The sequence below is a fragment of the Poecilia latipinna genome, unplaced genomic scaffold (genome assembly GCF_001443285.1).
Source record: "Poecilia latipinna isolate Pla-1442-1.1 unplaced genomic scaffold, P_latipinna-1.0 Scaffold383, whole genome shotgun sequence".
Lineage (NCBI taxonomy): Eukaryota > Metazoa > Chordata > Actinopteri > Cyprinodontiformes > Poeciliidae > Poecilia > Poecilia latipinna.
The window spans coordinates 300,475-320,837 of NW_015112999.1; the positions used below are offsets into that span (position 1 = coordinate 300,475).

The window sequence follows — 20,363 nt, forward strand, 5'->3', positions numbered from 1 at the left end:
TCTTTCTCTCTTTGCCCATTTCCTGTCTGATTACTGTGAATAAATGCTACTGGTACCACAAAAAAGTAAAAAAAAAATAAATAAAAATCCTTTCGCAAAGTGCTTTCCAGTTGCTTTCAGTATACCACTTCATCTGAATGAGTGTTAGCTACTGTTGTAAACCTGTGATTTAAGTATGAGCAATTTAATGAAACAAATGCCTTGGGTGTAAATAATAACTTACAGAAAAAAGCTGTAATTACAGCTTATTAATAAGCTGTAATAACTTATTACAGCTTACAACTGTTGCACCCCTATTGACTGCCTTTATAAACAAGCAGAAGCAACTTGGAGACATATTTTAATATTTTCTTGCAGCATGGTGCATTGTTTGGAAGAGACGTCTTACTCAAAATAGGAATGACTCAAATAAAAGTAGAGAAAATTATACTTTTTATCATTTTCAGGTGATTCTCAGCAGCACTTTACTGAGTTTCTGCCAATTAATCACTCGGATGTAAAGACTAAGCTGTTTCCTACACAGATATTTGTGCTGTTTGGAATCCAATCTAAAATCACTCTGTAATTCCAATGGATTGTTTGTTCTCTAAGATGTAAAATTGATTTTAAGTTTTAATACAATGCTCTGACAGCAGCTCTATTGTCTGGCATTTTACCAAACCAGTCGATGATGGGATGTGGATTGCTGCCAGCACCAAGTTGTTGCTTTCCAAAAAAAAACAAAAAAAAACTGGCATGCCTTAGAAGACAGATAATAAAGGAGACACTTTCTACTGCTTGATCTTTTACAGAGACTTGGCCCAACACTGACTTCCAAAAATACTGACACCAGTTACTGGCAGGAAGGATGTGTGGATTTTTCTTGAGAAGAACATCAAACTTAGAGGTGGAATGAATACAAGGCTTTTGGTATTAAAGGCAATGTAATGCACAAACATACAGAAAACTCAAGCTGATTTTTCCTTTTGTGTCCTTTTGTTGTTAAAGTGCAGTTAGAAGAAAGCACTTTCAATTACAAATATGCAAACACGAAAAAAAGAGACATGTTTTACTTTTAAATGAATCCAAGGATCTGTCATAAGGAGGAAGATATAAAAGATGCGATTAGAAATATGTATGTCGTCACCAACATCTTGAGTTAAGGGGTTTAAATAAAAAAAAAATCAGAGCTATTAAGAGACTGACATGACAAGAGATGCTGCACCTTCATATCACTAAATCTCAGTACTGCAACTCCACATTTACCAACGAGGCGCCAGTGGTAACCTACCTCCTTTAGTCTGTGAAAACAGGTTGCAAAGCAAGTACTTGTTAGGGGGCTAAGCTGCCTGAAGAAAGCAGCAGAGGCATGAAAGGACTAGACTTTTTTAGTGCAACCTTTACCCACTCTATTGAAGGCTGAAAATGTCTACAGCCATTGCACATCCCATTAAGTTGCAACATGAATCACAGGTCCATAGAGCAATTCTTGTGCCAAGGGCAATCTCACTGTAAAGTAAATTTGGCTCCAGCCTCCAGCAAGAACAGAGGCAGAGAGCCTGTGCTGGTTTTATGTGAGAATTCAAAATATCACCTATTATACAACAAATTAGAGAATGCCCTCTTGATCTCCTTTAATTTCATGTTGAAAACAATTTCTAAATTTGAAAATGTTTGGGCAGACTTGTGACTAGAATATGTGAGGTGTCAAGTCAAAATGGCTCAATGGCAGAGACAGGGAAAAAAATAGACCTTCCTGACAAGTTCATTCAGAAATGACATGACTCGCACTCCAAATCTTGCCTGGGGGTGAAGCTTATATAAAGGTTTACACAAGGAAAGGCTGACTCTGCCATATTAAAATACTAATTAGCATGACAATAAATGTATTCAGCTAGAAATGAGGGCAAAAAAAAGATATTCACCATTTTGTCCTCCATTTCATCCATATAACCATCCATCAGTATAAGATACACCACAGGGACACTTGTTGTATCCCATGGTCTCCTTCTTCCTGTCAGTCATCTATAGGGCATTCCCAGAGGGAGCCTCCTTTGGGCTTTGTTGCCAGGTGCAGCTTGAGGTTGCTAACAACTAAGCAAATGTTTTCCTCTGGGTTTATTTTGTTCTTAGAAAGTTGAATTACATTTTCCTCATCTAAAATCTAAAAAAATAAAACATTTTATTTGAGTTCATGTAATAATTAACGGATTGTTCATCTTTACTGTTGGAGTTAAAAATTGTGAGGTATCTTGTAAGGTAATTTGTACTATTTCATTATTGAATAAGAGAAGTGATTCAGCAACATCTGTTAAGAGCCAAAGGGCTGACGTGGCTTGGGTGAAAACTAGAGATGTGGCAATCAGGTTTTTTCCTGCTGATTCCGAGTCCGATCACCCATGAGGGCCGATCACCGATACCGATCACATCATTATTATTTTTTTAATCATAAACACTACCGGTTACATTATGTGGAAAAAGGAACCATGAATTCACCTTAATTTAGACACAAACTTGTTTTTAATAACTTTTTCTAAGAAAAAAAAACAAAACAGACATTGTGCAAATTGTACTGCTAACAGACTGAAAACATATGAAGGCTCTGAAGAGGCTAAAAAATGCAAAAAGTCAAAACAAAACCTCTCCACATTGCCAAAAAATTCAAGTATAAAACTTAACATTCAAAGGCAAATACAGGATCCATTACAATAAACAATCCTGAGTTACTGAATGAAAACTTCCTGATAGCATGGTGGCTACCTGATTACCACTAGCTCTGATTGGCTGTTTCTGACTGAGCGGAGTAATTATGCAGAACAGGGAGGAGGCAGAGGAGATCGATTATTTTTTCAGAGATTATCTGTCTCATGTTAGGATAGCGAAAGTTTTAATACGTATGTAAAATTTATATTTTTAAAATCTGCGAAATGAGATGCAGGTGATCGGTTTGTGTGATCGGCAACAAGAGACCGTGATCGGCGATCACTGATCATCCACTTTTTCATGGAAATTGGTCGATTATGATCGGTGGCCGATCGATTGGCTCACCTTTTCCTCATCTAATACAAAAACAAAACTGCAGCTATGAAGAACCAAGTGAAACACATTATAAGTGTAAAAATATCTGTAAAAAATAGCAGATGATAATTTAACAACTTGTTTCAACTTGTGTTTCATCGTGTTATTGCTCACAGCTGCCAGAAAGACCCTCCCAATATTCAAAAGTAAAAAGGACACACAGACGCATTTATCACCACCTTGCAGTTTTTCTCTGAAATATTTTTTTTTTTTTAAAATGAAAAAGTAGGTGGGAATCTATCTACAAAAAGCTCACACTGGACCGAAAAATGCTAGTGTAATAGCCTATTATTTTTTCATTTTCAGAGGTAACATAAACACAATTTTAGAAACAATCTGTGGAGAAATTCCCCGCTGACACTTCATTTACTTCCAATTTTCCTCCAATATTCGGTTTGAATTACATTCCCTTCACAAGGCCTTAGACTGTGTAACTTTCAGCCTCAGTTTGCCGGATCATTTTTCATTTACCAATGTGTGCAGTGCAGCTGACAGCGTCAGCCAAGGCCACTAACTGCATCTACTGTGGAGAGGCTGAGGGTGTTGAGGCTTGAAAAAGGAGGACTCACCTCTCTCAGTGTTTGGCACTCCTAAATTAATGGTTGGTATGGAAGGCTCGGCGTGGTCGCTGTAGTACTCTAAAAATAAGGCATCCTTTTCCCAAGTCTTCTTTATTACTGGAACTAGAGCAAAGGGGAGGAAAAATCAATACAATATTCACAAAGTTTATAAAACAAGCAGGTCTTTGGTCTCTGAGGGGTAAACACAATTTATTTTTCAGCTGATGTAATTACTATTTCATATAAAGTGAAAGCACAGACGTAGAAGTATCCTATCTTTCTGTCTGGTGTTGGTGAAATGTTTACTTATTGACTGAAAAGCCTAACCCAATCAGAAAAATCGCATTTGGAAACAATGCAGAGACACGCTGCTGTTAGATTTAATATTTGTTTTTTTTTTTATTTGGTAAAACTTTAAATCTATTCGTTACAGCTAAGGCAGGTTTTTTAGCCTCCTTGACTGACATAAAATAAGGCTAAACTTGACCTATTTTAGTTAAGCCAGGATTACAAAACCTCAGTATATCTGATAAATACCCAAATAATGCAAGACTGAATTTTTAGAGTCAAAAGTTTATACAAATAAATGTTCAAATACATTTATCTGTATTTGAACAACCTTTCAGATTATGTGACTTGAGCCAAACAGTTTGATTATTCTTCCAAAAGCTTCTCACAATAGTTTGCAGGAATTTTGTCTCATTCCTGCAGACAGATCTGGGGTCACCAAGTTAGGTTTGAGCACTGCCTACTCATTTTTTCCAGGAAATTATATCAGCGCTTTGTGAAAGATACTCGAAAACTTTGACTTAGTTGTATTTAAGCTACTTCACACCTAATTTGGCGGTATGCTTTGGGTCATTATTCACTTGTGCCAAACTTTTAACTGATGTCTTGTGGTGTTGCTTCATTATCTCCACATAATGTTCTTAAATTCTTAAAATGTTAAAAGATGGTGGCATGTAAGCGGTGGGTTGCCAGTTCAAACCCCCCTCTCCATCTGTTTCAGTCGGTTTCCTTGGGCAAGACATTTCACATATCTTGCCTACTGGTGGTGGTTAGAGGAGTGATGCCGGCGCATGGCAGTCTTGCTTCTTTAAACTGGCTCAGAGCAGCTGTGGCTAAATGTAGCTCACCACCTTCAGCGTGTGAATGACTGAAGGTGCTTTGGGTCCTTTCAATTAAAGGTAAGCGTTAGACTGAATGAAATGCACTGAAATATTGACTTTTTAAAATCTAGCTGCAGAGAAAATTGCTTCTTTCCAAATGAACATCTCACATTTACTCCTTTAACGAATGCCAGCTGGCATATGTACACAAAAATCACTTTCAAAATGTGTCTATTCAATTGCCAAAAAAATAAATAAACATTTCTTAGTAAATGAGACAATAGAGAAGAATTCTACTTCGCCTTTTAATAACAAAAAAGTTGTTATTATATGAGAGTATAATAAGAACATTACACTCTCATATAAGAATAAGAATAATAGCCCAGTAAAAGTAGCGTTACCCTACTTCTACTGGGCTAGATATTTCAGAAATACAGAATATGGAAAATAGTAATAACCACCAAAGCTTATCTGTCAGAGCTAGATCATTTTTTGGAAGCCTTTATTATCTGATCCAGGTATCATCAAGCATCTCCAGTCGAGCCAGCTTTATTACTTTTTGCAGCTATGTGATGCCACACACACGTTACACATAGGATGTTTACTGTTGTTGCAGCAGTCATTCTCTAAATGAGCTATAAAAGCATATGATTGCATCCGGCAGGGAAAAGGATTAGGCTTTTTTTTTTCTTTTTTTTTAAACCAAGTGAGATATTGAATGAAACACAAAACACGTCCATGTTGTTTGCTTTGTAAGTCTGAACTAATCTGTGTTATTAGTAACCTGATCATTTCCGTTCTGCCAATGTCTTAACGTAATATTAACAGCTTGGAAGAGGAAGCAGTAATTATAGTAATTAATGAAGTTACATTTCAGGCACTCCTTTTAAATATAACACACAATTTGTCCGATCCCTCTATAATTAATTTGCCATTTGCTCTATTGACTTAACCTACTCCATTTCCATCAGGTTAAAATAGCAGCAGAGCTACTGTGAGAAGCTTAATGGTGGCCAGACTGTGCCAATAAGAGTTGCTGTTGGATGAGTGTGCTTTTCCAGGGTGAAACACAGCATTAAGTATTTCACACGTTTTTTTTTTACTTCAGTACAAATAAATCCTTTCAGACATGATGGTAGAGTGATTTAGTGAAGGATTTTAGTATAATAAGAGAAGGCACTCATACAGTTTCACATGTCAGGGGTAAAACAAATCCATTACCCAAAACAGCAGGGCATAAATGTGAAATATTTACATGAAAATTAAGTGGCTTTTTTCTCAGAGCGAGAGCGTGACTCACCTCGTTCACTGTGAAACTTTCTGCAGGTTTTCACAGCAACAAATATGTCTTCTTTTTTAACAGGCTCCTCCTTGTGAAGAAAAGAAGAGATCAAAGTTGAGTGGAAAATATGACGCATGAGTGCTAAAACAAACTTATCATGTCTATAGTGTGGGACGTAAAGCATGACTTATTTCAGCTTTAAGGTGATCTTAAATGTCCAAGCAATCAGTGTAAATTTAATTCATTACATTTAAATTGGCAATTTGTAATATGGACTGGTGAAGTTGCCTTAAGAAATAAACAGCTGCTGGTACACAAAGACATTTTTTTAAGAACACATTGGTCAGAAAAAAACAGAAACATTTTTTTCTTTGAATTACTTATTAAGAAGGTGGAAATTAGCAACGGAAGCAGTTAAAAGTGCAGATAAAACAGTCCACGTCAATAACTGTGGATATTTTTTTATATTTTTTATGTTGTGAAATGTGGAAAAATATTGCTCCCCAAGACTTTCTTCACACAGGGTTAGAACAGTATGACGACATGAAAAACCAAAATTAATATGAGTGTGGATGGACATTACAGGCTTTTGGAAGGGGTGTTTTAGGGTGCAACAAGAGTTCAGGAGCCCCCACAACTGTTTTGAACATCCCAAAAAACTTATGTAATGAGATCAGTGGTTCGGTACACCGAGGTCCCTGATGTGGTGAGGAGTAGCCTGTTAGCAGCAGCGGAAGATTATCCATGACATCCGACCCACGCGCAGTTGAAAGAATTTGAAGTGGTGCTCTCCATGCTAGCCTGATGCCAAAGCTGCAACCTCGTCACGACTAAATCATGCTGTGCTCCAAGTAAATTACCGTATTGGCGACAGGGTTGCTATGGGCATCGAGTCCTGCTGCGGTTAGCTGCAAACGAAGCTCAAATCTCACGGTGTGAACTATAACTGAGGTTGGAGGTGAGCACACATCACATATTCTGAGAAATTCTGTATGTTTTAAGGTAAGTCTGGCGCAGATGTGGTGGGATGGACAGCAAAGCAGCAGGGGAAATCCTATTTGGCCAATTCTGAAAGCGCAGCGGCTTCTTGTTTTTCCTCTCACTCAAATTATTTTTGTATTTTCCAATTCGGCTGGTTCAAACAGATGCAGACGTCCTGGAGATGGTGGGGTAATTTTAATCAAAGTGTAAAGTGTAAGATAACATTTCAACAAAGTCCTGTTCTGCGTTTGTGTCTGTGTTACAGTCAGGGCTTTTTAAATTAGTTTATTATTGGACAGAGAGAGAGAAAAGCTTAGGGCTAAAAAATAACAAGAGGATATTTATCCTAAAGAAACGTTGCTACAAGATCCAAATGTCAAGTAACATGAAAACAGCTAAAAGTTGCTTAGCAAATTTTAGGGGTACTACATGCCTAAGAAAATCATGCAATTAGAAGTCTGGAGCAAAAACTGAAAATAAAACAAACAATAGAAATATTAATGATGATGCTAATACCTTAAAAAGTAAAAGAACTTGAAATCAACAAAATAATGTTTGACTTGTACAAGGTACATGGTTGTGCAGGAGTCGAACAACAAACATGTGTAATACTGCATGTTTCGATACTGATCAGATGACAAGTAAACACAGGAGGTATTGGTATCGCTGATAATGATATTTTTTATTATTTAAGTCTGATATATCATCAAATTTCTTACATTCAGGTCTGGCTTTTATCTAAAAGTGTTTTTACTTTTAAAAACACAGCTATGTTAAAAATGTATAACCTGCATTGTAATCTCTATATTAAATCTAATTTTAAACCAAACCCAATCTGCCCATAATGCAGTAATTTATTGCTGACCTATTATCTCTCAAATATACAGGAGAATCTGAAAAAGATTACCACTCACATAATTATTCTTTGCTGATCTTAAGTTAAGGACTTTCAGACAATATATATATATATATATATATATATATATATATATATATATATATATATATATATCTCAGTGTCCTGAAATGTCAGGCATACTGAGAAAAAGCATACAGGACCTGATGAGTTACTGCCAAAACCAAAAAGGATGCGTTGCACAGTCCTCTGAAAGTTGCCCTTCATCTTGGAAAATCTGCCTCTCGAGAATCTGGACATTTTTGCTGACAGTGAAGCCAGATGCCATTCTCAATGTACTTGGCAATTTACCATACAACTATTTTATGAAAAGGCTGAAAATGCCACGTCACCTTCTGTTTCCAAGAGAAACTTCTCCCTGAATAGTTATTAAATTCATGACCTCTACTGCTTTATGTCAAAGATAGTGCTGCGGTGGTGTTTTCTGTTACAAGACACAAACTTTATGAGGACCTTGATGTCTTTAAATAGGATGGGTTACAGCAAACAAACCAGATTCAAACTAAAGTTGCACTGGTTGTATGTGTGTGTGTGTGTGTGTATGTGCGTGTGTGTGTGTGTGCGTACGTACGTATGTACGTGTGTGTGTCTGTGTATGTCATTTGAATGCTAAAGATAGGGATTTCTGTTTCAGTCAAAAGTGTCTTAGAAGGAAGGAAGAAAAAATGAATAAGGACCCTCCACTGCTGTTCTGGCAGCCCAAATATATCTCAACTCATCAGTCAATAAATCCAGAGACACAAACACATCATCCAAGCAAAACTTCAATTTCTTCCCAACATTAGTGATATTTTTATGAGGGTTGACAAGAATTACTCCAATTGTGTAAAGTGTCCTTCCTCTGGAGGAAAAAACTGATCTTTCCTCTGTACAATATTATGCCTTATTCACAAGTTTTCCTTGGTGGACACTAAAATCACCACCTGTAATGTGGGAATTTTATGTAAAATTGTCTTTTTTGATGCTGTTGCTTTAAACTGGGAATTCATCTCTTCTACATTGTGTCTTATGTGTCTCGTCTTCCTCTCTACGGGGTTTAGGCCTGGCCAGTTTGCTGACCAATCAAGCAAAATGATACCAGAAGGCAGCATGATGAAGTGCTGGTTGATCGCTGTGTGAACCTCAAGAAACGTGGATTCTGTGTCTCCGCACCTTTGCTCCGGTTGCAGGGATCCTGATTACTGACTAAATGCAAAATGTTATTTTCATCTTAATCAAGAACTTTGGACCACCGCGTTACGGTCCCAGTCTTTTCCTCTTTAGTCCAGATAAGATGTTTCTAACATTGACGAGGATCTTTAATCACTGGTTCAAGCCGAAGTCAGCATCTCCTGAATGGATTTTGGTGTGTAATCTTCTCCAGGCTACAGTTCTTAATATTGTTTAGTACCATTTTTCTAACATAGTGTTTTTGCTTCCCTCAGTTTTACATTTACATCCTTAGACACAGAACTCTATAAATAGCCAGCCACTTAAATAGTGACCTTTTGTGCCTGATGCTTCTTGTGTAGGGTGTCAATTAATAGTCAAGTCAGTTGTCAGGTCTGAATTCTGCCCTTTAATTTATGTGCTTCAAATTCTTTTTATTAGTCATCTAATGTATTACTCTGCTTTTCTAAAGGTGTATTCACACCAGGAAAGTCCTTTGGTCTGCTTGTTTGGCCGAGTTCAAAATAGAACATTTTACTTTGTTTGGTGCGGTTTACATTCAAATTGTGCATTTTAGCAAGCAAACTACAATTTGTAAACAAAGCCACACAGGTGACAATCATTGAATAGATGATTATTGTAATAAATTACAGAAATAAATCCACTTTTTTTATTATATTTTAGTTTACTGAGATAAACTTGTATTGTACCTATGAGTTGTGACTATAACGCTATAGAGCTTTTCTACATTTCCAAATAAAAAAAGCAGTGGCATTTTATAAGCCAAAGCATCAGATGCCTAGGACCACAATGATAGAAAATTATTTAGTTAAGCCATTGAATCTTCCATTGTCACTGAAACAAAGTTACCCACATAGATCACAAAACATAGATCTTCCAAACACAAGGAAGTTACCATGTGGACCATCTTTGCAAAAAAAGTTACTGTAGAAAATACAGATTGGATATAAATAAAGCATGGATGGTGATTTTTGTTTAATCAGAATAGCAACAAATGTAGAAAATTTCATATTTAAAGATGCTTAAAGATGAATAAATGCTAAAATAAGAATACTTGTTAGGAGAGCGTAAGAGACCGGGAAATTGAAGCCTCTTTCAATTGTCTCTCATTGCGAAAAATTTACATTTTAATTAAAACTTTTTTTAAGTCCTGTAATCTAAATAATGAAGATAAGCTACAGTGCAGTTCGGCAGGCTTATTATAATAAAATTAATTGATAACAGAAAGCATAAACTTGAAAAGATTTAGATTAAAGAAAATAAAAGCGAAGGAAATACCAGGAAAAGAAAATATGAGCGGAAGTTGCTTAGCAACAGGGGGTGACTTCAATCTTGGCACAAAACTAAATTTAATTTAGTAAGACAAAATCCAAGACTTTTTTCCTTATAATGCCATATAAAAGCAAGGTTGAATCAATCCAATGTCCACCAGTAACAAACAGTACCCTACTCTTGATGTTTGGTGGTAATTTCATTTTTAACTTTTATTTCTTCTTTTTTTTTTTTTTTTAGATCTTAGGACAGTTGAACAGAACAGATACTCACACACAGTGGAGGGTCTTTTCTTAGAGTGGTTGCACAATACTGAGCATTAGGAGAGCCCTCTGGCTCCGTGCACAATTCAGGGACAGCAGTGAGGTGGGGGCCGTTCCCACCATCCCAGATGTACAAAGCAATCTGAGAAGAGGAAAAAAAAAAGATTTATTAAGGTTAATGACCTAAATTAATTATACATTAAAAACAACAACATGACATTCAGTATTGTTTTATAACTAAATTGTATTCAGACCAAAATTAAATTCAACAAATGTACAGAGTAAAAATAAATATCAGTAAGGTTGACAGAAGGACACGAGGGGAAAAAAAAGAGGCTGAAAAATAATCTGTGGCCCTATTAAGAAAAACAACAACAAAAAAACTGAATGCTATTAAGTTTTTAAGATGACTAAAATAAAACTGGATTGTCCAAAAGTAACCAGTCAGCTCTAAAGGCTGCAATGTTAGTGCACAAGAAACTCTGAAGTATCATCACATCAAGATCTAGATAATGTAAAATTTCTAACAGCTCTGATAGTTTGATTCATCTTTCTTTTATTAGCTCAGCTTGTAAATGAATAATAGTAGGTTCTTAAATCTTGAAGAAAATTATGCAAATCAGCTCAGAAAGCTTTTATTGGCCAGTATTTTTCTTCTGTGTATTCATTAGTATTTTGTGTTGCGATGATTTTTGTACCTTTTTCCCGTTTCTCTTAATTTATTTGGCTGTTTTTTTATTATGTCTCTTTCAATTTATATCTCTAATAACTATACAACCATTCACAGTCCTTGAACAAGAATCACATTTTGTCACATTACTTTCACAATCTTGGTTAGTCAGCACCAGGTAGTGTAGAACTGTGAAATGGAAAGAAAAAAGCCCACATGGTTTCAATAATAATAATAATAATAATAAACAATCCAAAAAGTGTAGCATTCATTTGTATTTGGTCTCCTTTACTTTGACGCCTAAATTAAATCCGGTGGTACCGACTGGATTTAATTTACTTCGAACTTCAGAAGTACAAAGCATGTACAGCCTTATCCCCCATGGTGTAGCAAACGTGGCAGTCACATGTTTTCAGCATATACAGGGAAGCTGGTGAGAGTTAAAGGCAAGACGGTTGAAGCCAAACGCAGGACAATCCTGGGCGAAACAAACTGTTAGAGGCTGCAAATAATTTCAGACTGTGACCGATGTTCACCTTCCATCAGGACAACGACCCAGAACAAACTTCCAGAGTGTCGGAGTGACTCAGACTTAAATCAAATGAGAATTTTTGGAAAGGAATGAAAACTGATTCATGCATGCTCGCTCCCCATTCAATCTGACAGAGATGAGCTATTTTGAAAAGATGAATGAGCAAGAAAAAAAAACATAATTACAAGCTGCAATGACAGTAAGAAGTAATGCAGTTGCATGTTTCAGACATAAAATAAGCCCATATGCCATTTCTAAGCAAAAATAGTACTTAATGCCTTCCATATTTTTATTTTTTTCCATATCTAAGAAAAGCACAACACATTTTATTTAAATCTGCAGGAAAAAACGCATGCCGTCTAAAATTCAACCACCTTAAACAGACTTCTGATAATGTCATGTTTACTCCACAAAATCCCACGATGTTTCCGTGACTGAATTTGGGTGATAAAAAAAAGAGCCTCAAAGCCACACTATGATAATTCTCCAAAGTAACAAGATTTACTTCAAGGCTTAGATGGCTGCCATGCTTTTTCTCTTTCTGTGCAAATAGATTATAAAGTAGCAGACCTGTATAGAGTTGAGTCTGAGAATTAAAAAAACGTTTTAAAACACTGAAAAAGTCTGCAGGTAAATCTTCAACCCTTGTATCTTCTTACCTCATGTTTTAGGTCAATAGTGAAGTCAGATTTCAGTGGCTCATCTCTCACTTTGTTGGCAAGCCTAAAGAAAAAAAAAATCCAAATCATGAAAAGAAATACTCACTACAAAGCATTTGGTCTATTGACTCCTATTTGATGTGAAATCTGTCAAATTTTCGACTCACCGAACAACTAGCGGCATGCTTAAGGCCCAAGCAGCAGCAAAGTCTGGATATTTAAAGATTGAGGGATTTTCTGCAAAGGCGTAGTGATGAATGATGGTCGACTCCTCATCATGCAGAGGCTTGCCGAGAAACCACTCCTGATAACGACAAATTCAAGGACATACAAATTTCATTATGCTAGAAGGAAATAATTCTTTTTTTTCCACTGTTACCATTAATATGGTATAAAATTTAAAGCAACATTCCAGCTTCTGGCCTAATTAATCAGCGTTCATACCGCACTTGTCAGAAAATCTTTTGAAATTATTTCCAGTGAGTAGGTTTGCATCTCATTGGAGAAATAACCTGCATTTTTGAGGGAACAAACTTGAAATAATGTCATATATTGCAGCTGATAAGATGCTGAGTGTAACGTTTGGTATCTCCAGAGAAAATAAATATCTTTACAGTATTATCTGCTCCTGGATAATTATGCCTGATAAAAATATATGGCATTAAAGTCTTTAAAGGAGATGCTGTAAGCCCAACTATATTATTTATTACAAAAGCAACAAATGAAAGAGGAAAGAGTTTTTTAATGAATTTAAATTAGTAGGCACTGCATGTCAACAAAATAATATTTGATCTGTATTATGTCAGAACTGTCAACTTTGGAGATGTTTTATGAATTTATTTATTAGTTTTCAAGCAAAATGTCATGACAACTCTCTGAAGTGAAGTAGGTCATGGAACAAAATGTCAATTTAGCTCAAACTCTAAGCACCAAAATCATTCAACTGAATGGTGAAAGAATGTTTCGGCAAACATTTTCTAAGGTGAACCATTTGTGTTAGGGAACCTAATAACATCTGTGTGAAAGCAGCATTTTATAAAAGAATGGTGCATTTCTTTTTCCTAAACTGTGCAGCAAAGATCAACAGGAACAAATATTTCATTTCTTAGGTGGGACAATTTGCACTTAGATAAGAAAAACACCATAAATTACTTCAGAGTTTTAGTCAAAACTCAGTTTCTCATGCTCAGCCAGAGGTGAAAAAACTTGATGCCATGAATGTGAACCACATGGAAACGTTTGCGTATACATGTTTTAATGTATTTTAACTCAGTTTAGCATAATTACTACATGTCTCTGGTTATATTTGAAGAACCACATCTTTCAGAAAACAATGCATGAATTCATTTCTATTAAATGTTCGTTTCAAACTGGTTTGGTAGAAAACTGAATCTTTTTCTTTTCTTGTGAGAGTGACTAATTTCCTTAAATATTCTGAGATGAAACCTTGGCTTGGCTTCTTCGACTCAAACTGACGCTGACCACACGGAGCTGGTAACACTTGAGAGAGAATATTTTAGCTGTAGGGCATGTTGTAATGAATCAAGTCATCGGGATGTTGTACTTTGTGTTCCCCTCCTCCTCAGGAGAAAGCTGTTAATATGCATACAATATTTACCATCTTTTCCTTGGAAGTAAAACACCAGGCAGGATTTATACAAGACAGAAAAGGAGCAGAGCAATGCTAACCTCTGGATTTGGTGATGGGAATGAGTGATTATTAAATCCTGCTGGCTTTACATCAACGTGTAATTAGAACAAAATGTATACTCTTGTTTCAGACAGTGTGCAACCAGCAATGAAAGTGCAAATAATTAAATGTTAATGGTACAGATCAAACAAAAAATGTGCTCCAGTTATTTGGATTATCTTGGAAAAATCTCAAATAAGCAACTTAGAGGAGGGGCATCAGATGATTTATTACAGTGTCTTTGATGGCTTTTTGCATCATTAACTAATTTATTATCTGCCAACTTTATTAAGCAATATAGATTAATTTTTAAATGCAAGATTTAATTAGTATTTAGATGGCATCTAAGACATTTAATTGAAGGGTTGATATAATTAGCTGGAGCTCTGTGGATTTTAACAGGCACAGATGAACTGCGGTCATTGAGATGCTATATAAGGCTTTAATTAAGTATTTGCAGCCCTTAATTTTTTTCTACATTTTGTCAGGCTGCAACCACAAATCTTGCTTTTTTAATGTCAGACCTACACAAACTTATTATTTGTAAAAATAAAGAAAAATGATTAATAGATTAAATTTTTCATTTTTACAAATAATCTGAAAATATGTCCTCCCTTCTTCTCAAACACTCTTAAGTTAATATTTTCAGTGCAAAAAAAAAAAAAGGTCTTTTATTTAAGAGTAGGAAGCAGAAATGCATTTTGCCACAGTCCATATGACAAACAAGTTAAAAAGAAAGCATTCTGGTCATATGGGACAAAATAAACTACTATGTTTTGTCTACGTACCAAGCGCTATATTTGTCAGAAAAAAAAGGAAATATTGAGTCATTTCCTTCTGCATAAAAACACGTATTAGTCAAAGTTAGTAAGAAGGTGGAGTAACATATATAAGATTTGAAAGTAGGTTGGACGACAATGACAGGAAACATGTAGCCAAAGAGCAATTTTCCAAGCAAAACCTTTCAAAAATCTCAAAGTGGTGAGACATACCCTAAAAGTCTTGGACATGTTATTACAGCAAAACTTTGTTTAAGTTTTGGCTCAAAGGAACTGAATACAAATACACACGTGCAACATTCCATCCACTTCACAAACATACACCACTTTGTGTTGGCCTATTGCATGTAGTCCCAATAGCATGCATTGAAGTTTGTGGCTATTTCGTGACAAAATATGAATAGATCATAAGGGTATGAATTAGAGATGTTAGGGTAAACTGTGTGCATCCATGCATGGGTGCGCGTGTAGAAGATGTAAGTGCATCACAAGAGCAGCTGTGAAAAGAAGAGATTGGATCTACATCCATCGGTTTTTACGATCTATCATCTATCAAATTTGATCCACTTAGCGAGATACTCCACATGTATTTTATTTTTAGCATTATCCACTCAAATTTATGATTTAGGAGTTGACTCCTCCTATTGACATTTTCTAGCAAGGCTTTGAATGAGCACGATGGGGAGGATAAACAACTGCAAGAACAGCTGATGATGGAGGATTCAGCAACATACGAACCATCCAACTATAAATTAGTGTGGTTAACCTTATTAATCACTTGAGACAAGGCCGTTCTGTAAATGTGGAGGTCTGCTAGTGAGCCAGCTTTACCTGCCTCAGGTTTGGATTGGTCTCTGGTGAGGCGCTACAATTTTTCTTTTCTTTTCACATCCTCTTTTCTAACACCTCCACTCATTTAGAGACAATTACATGTCAGCACTTTATTTAAAAATAGCCAGTCTTACAGACGGCGGTGCTTTCAGTACCTCAACACATAATTCTCTGCCCAGCTGTAACGCACTATCATTACAGTTTGCCTAATTATAGAGATACTGGTTTAGCACTGAATGTGTTATAAGTTGTGATACAGTAAGTTGTGAAAGAAAAATCTTTGAAACACAAGTTTGTGTTCAGTTATTCATAAAATAGAACATGCATTTTGCCGTTGGTGTTAAAAACTTCTGCACTCTGGAAGGTTTTCATGTTCCAATAAGACTAATTATTTCTGTTCAATTTAAATCAGGTTTTATAAAACTGCCCTGCAATCATTAGATAAAACCTCGGTGAAATATTCTGTAGCTGTCTTAAGTTATTTATTATGTAATTAGCTGCATAATGTAATTTATTTGCTTTGTCTTATAACCTATAACATACTCAATCATGTAAATAATTTTGAAAGTAAGTGTATCTCTGAATTGCGATGTAAAGCTTAAAACGTGTAACAGAATCATTTCTCGATTGGCATAATTAAACATGCTCACCTTATTTTTGGGAAATTTTGCCAGGACTTGAAGAAGAGTAACCATCTTCACATTTGTTTCCTCCTCAAGAAATACAATCCAGGATGAGTTTTTCCCAAAAGAGCGGGACAAACTGAACAGATAGAAAGAAGAAAAGAAAAAAAAAACAGGCTAATCAAAGCTGGAGCTGCATAATAAAGCAGCGATAAACAGAGCAGTGACATGCACAACGCAAACAGACAAAAAGCTGAGAAACAATCCAACTGGGGCTCCCTCTCAGCCAAATCAGATCAAGGCAGTCACAGTTTCATGCAAGAGGAAATAAAATCAAAAAAAGGGAACTGAGTTTACACAGTCAGGCTGCATAATGGTGTGATCTTACAGTAAAGCTCCAAGTGATGAATCTTTGTTATGAATAAGAACTAGAGAAGTTGCAAGATTCTTGTGAAGCAATGGAGAATTTTTATCCTGCTGTTAACACTGATGATTAACTGCACTAATAGGCCCATTTTAAAACCCACAAACAAATTAAAAATGAATTTATCATAATGTGAGGCCATCAATAACAATTACTGCGGGGCTTCGAAGCAAAATTATTAAACATGCAAGCCGAAAACCTTAATAAAATCTTAAAACTTTCCCAACGTCAGTGGAGTTGGGTGAGAGTGTGGTTTTTAAGTGATTATAAAATATGAACAGTGATACTTACTAAGGCAGAAGAGGAAGAATGCTCCAATCACCCTCATTGTCTGACAAAGTGTGAAGAAGCAACACCGCAGGTGGCTTCTGAAACACACAGAGAAACCAGAGAATTCATAATAACTCTGAAAAGCTCAAGACGAACTAACAAGAGACATGCAGAAACTGAAAGGCCAACAGTTTTATCAATACTCTAGTGAATGTTTTCCAAGGTCTTTTATTTAAAATGTGCAACACCGTGGTTTTGAATGTTTTTTCCTGCTTTAGAACTGAATTTATACTGTGTTTTTCTGGGCATATCAACCTCTCAAGCGTTAGTGTCAATATTTTCACAAGTATCATTTCCTGCTCTTCACAGCTATTGTTTTGTAGACCATTTATGAAAGCAGTGCATGCTCTGAGTGGAAAGACTGCTTGTGGGCATGTAGGAGTTATGAGATCAACAAAAGGAAGATGAATCTGTGAATCTGTGAGGACAAGAAGTCTTCATCCAATTAGGTTGGGGTCACTGGCTACAAGCATACTGCAGAAAATAGAAATGGGAGCTATTTATTTTGTAGAAAGGATTTCCCCTGAGAATGTAGCTATGTAAAACATGCAATAAGTCCAGAAGGAGATTATCTCCAGTTGAATATTTTTCTCGTACTGTAATTTCTTTAATAACAACTCTTATTTACATTACTTATAGTGCCTGCGACACTGACTTGCATTCCTACCAAACTTAAAGAAAAACAAACCCACAGCAAGGAAAGTAAATGTGTTAAATAATTTAACTGAACGATTCTGAATATGAGACTTTAATTGAAAACACTGAGTAATATTGAGCACTGAATAGATTTATTTTACACAATTTCGAACCTCATGTTAATGAACTGAAAAGAAGAAATTATGTCAACAAAGCAAACACTGTACAAATCAAATCTGTACCCACCTGAGATGAAAATTAAAAAAAAAATAAATAAAGTGATTAAAAATGATCCCTGGAAAACAGGAGCCTGAAGAAGATTGATTGAAATAAAAACAAACAGCCAGACTGAGATGTTATGATTAAGAACTGCATTGTTCAGAGGGAATAATCACAATTTCAGATTTTCCTTAGTGATTTCTAACTAAAATTACATGATTTAACATATAACTATTAGTTTTTCGCAAACATATAGTAAGTATCCGGTCTCGACTAATTCTTGGGACCAAAATATCTGGTGTATTGTTAACCCTCAACCAGTCTGCTAATAGTCATCTAATGCTAATTGCATTTTGTTTGGATTTCTGTTTTCTTTAAACCCAACATATGGAGTAAAAAAAAATATCTAATCTACAAAATGAATAATAAAATGATCTAAACTGTATTAATCAACAGAAGCGTAGCTCATTGATATATCTTTTCTTTCACTTAATTGCTAAACACACACGTTTGAAAACTATCTTTAACTGTGTATTATTCATGTTATTAAAACATATGAAGCATTATTTGCATGTACTATTCAGTATTTCATTTACTCCTTTTTGTTTTTGGGATGGACATTGAGTGATTAACAGCTCACTGTCGTTACATCTTGTCACTGAGCTCTGTTACCGTCTTGCTCTCATAACAAGGGGTGAACTTCTAAAACGGAGAAAGATCTGAAAACAAGAACAAGATGTTTCGTAAAAAAAAAAAAAAAAAAAAAATGAAGAGCTCACAGTTGCCTGCAAATGAGAGGAATATGTTTGAGCACAATTTTCTGTCGTACAGACGGGAAAAATATGCGAGGATTTTCAAAGCCAGCTTGTGCTGGCAGAGAAGGGATAAGCAGCAAAGTCTGACCCTGTGGTTCATTACAACACGGTCCAGTCGTCAGACAGCAAGCCAGTACAAAGACTGACCCACTCTGTCTGACTGCCGCTCAGTTCAAACACCGAATCTGATGCTGCTGCTTACACTTGTTAATTAGTGTTAGTCAGGTATGTTTTGTAGCAAATCCAATCATCTATATTAGCGGGTTAAATGATTATATAATATAATGGATCTCTAATGTCCATCTCTGCTAATCTTTAAAGATTATAAAGAAAGCAATGACGAAATATGCAATACAAGGAGTGAAACATTTTGATAACCTATAGATTTTTTTTTCAAAATTTTTTTGTTGACGTGGCTGTGACAAAGTGGCTACTCTCACCAACTCTATAAAAGCCAGCTTGGTGAGAATAAAGTTGCAATGAACAACAAACCAAGTGCTTTGCAATCAAGAAAATGAAGGTTAACAGAACCTTACTGGCTACAAAAAAACAAACAAAAAATAAATAAATAAGTAAAAAAGGACGATTCGTTTTTGTTTAAATGATATTTTAGTTGCTTCTTGACTCTACAAATGGCTATGCTCCAACTGCTGCATTAAATGCATGTTAAAACAATCTTTTTCGCACCACTGATGGAAAAAAAAAATAAAAAAAATTACATTGCTTCATCTCATTCCCGCTCCCGGTATGTGTCTCTGTGGATAACAACCTTGGCTAAATGACAAACATACTTCATAAATGTGATGTGAATTTTCCCAGAAGGCAGAATGTTGGACTGCAGAAACGCAGGAGGTGGGCAGACTCATACATATGTCTCCGTTTTTTAAACAAGCAGCTATCACATTATCTTCATCTGCTATAGGCAAAAGAAACCCAGAGATATAAATATTTATAGTTCTGAACAATTTCATGTCACTAATCAGTTAGTCTAATTATTTAACACGTTATTAATACCATCCTGACATTTTTCACATTTTGTGACAACAGTATAAGGCCGACTTTAATTATAGACAAAAGACAGCATCGTGATTTGGTTGTACAAATCCTATGATCTTGATTTTCTTTGTGACTGGTTAATTGCTGCCTGCAGCTTTTTCTTTTTTCTTTTTTCACAAGACGAGCAATTACAGATTTTCTTATTCCAGTAATCTCTCTTTTTTCTGAATCACAACATGAATTTCAAGATATTTTAAATGCATAATGCAAAACACCAAAATCCACAAGATGAGAATGTGTGAGTCTAACTCTTTTGATGCGCGAGAAGCACGACGTAAGACTTCAATAGCATTATCTGCAAAACTGCTCCGTGTCTTGGAAGCGGAGGAAGTCATGGACAGGTCAGTAGAATTTATAATCAGTTTAAGAAGAAAGGGAGGAGGATTTTATTAGAGTTTACATTTTATTTATCAAATCCAAGTCTGTGTTCACATATCTTCTTCTATGTTTGTGATATTTTTTTGAATATCTTCCTTTATTATAGACCCG

At 35.6% G+C, this 20,363-nt stretch overlaps 1 protein-coding gene across 1 annotated transcript in view; it reads right to left on the minus strand.

Moving 5' to 3' along the window:
• Positions 1-20,363, minus strand: part of b3glcta (beta 3-glucosyltransferase a) — a 75,202-nt gene that overhangs the window by 11,820 nt on the left and 43,019 nt on the right. Inside the window, exons 4-10 of the mRNA XM_015036877.1 lie at positions 17,110-17,186; positions 16,422-16,533; positions 12,639-12,775; positions 12,472-12,535; positions 10,621-10,752; positions 6,027-6,096; positions 3,627-3,740 (exon numbers count right to left, since the gene is read on the minus strand). Coding sequence (XP_014892363.1) covers positions 3,627-3,740; positions 6,027-6,096; positions 10,621-10,752; positions 12,472-12,535; positions 12,639-12,775; positions 16,422-16,533; positions 17,110-17,186 — 706 coding nt within the window. The remainder of the gene's footprint in view (positions 1-3,626; positions 3,741-6,026; positions 6,097-10,620; positions 10,753-12,471; positions 12,536-12,638; positions 12,776-16,421; positions 16,534-17,109; positions 17,187-20,363) is intronic.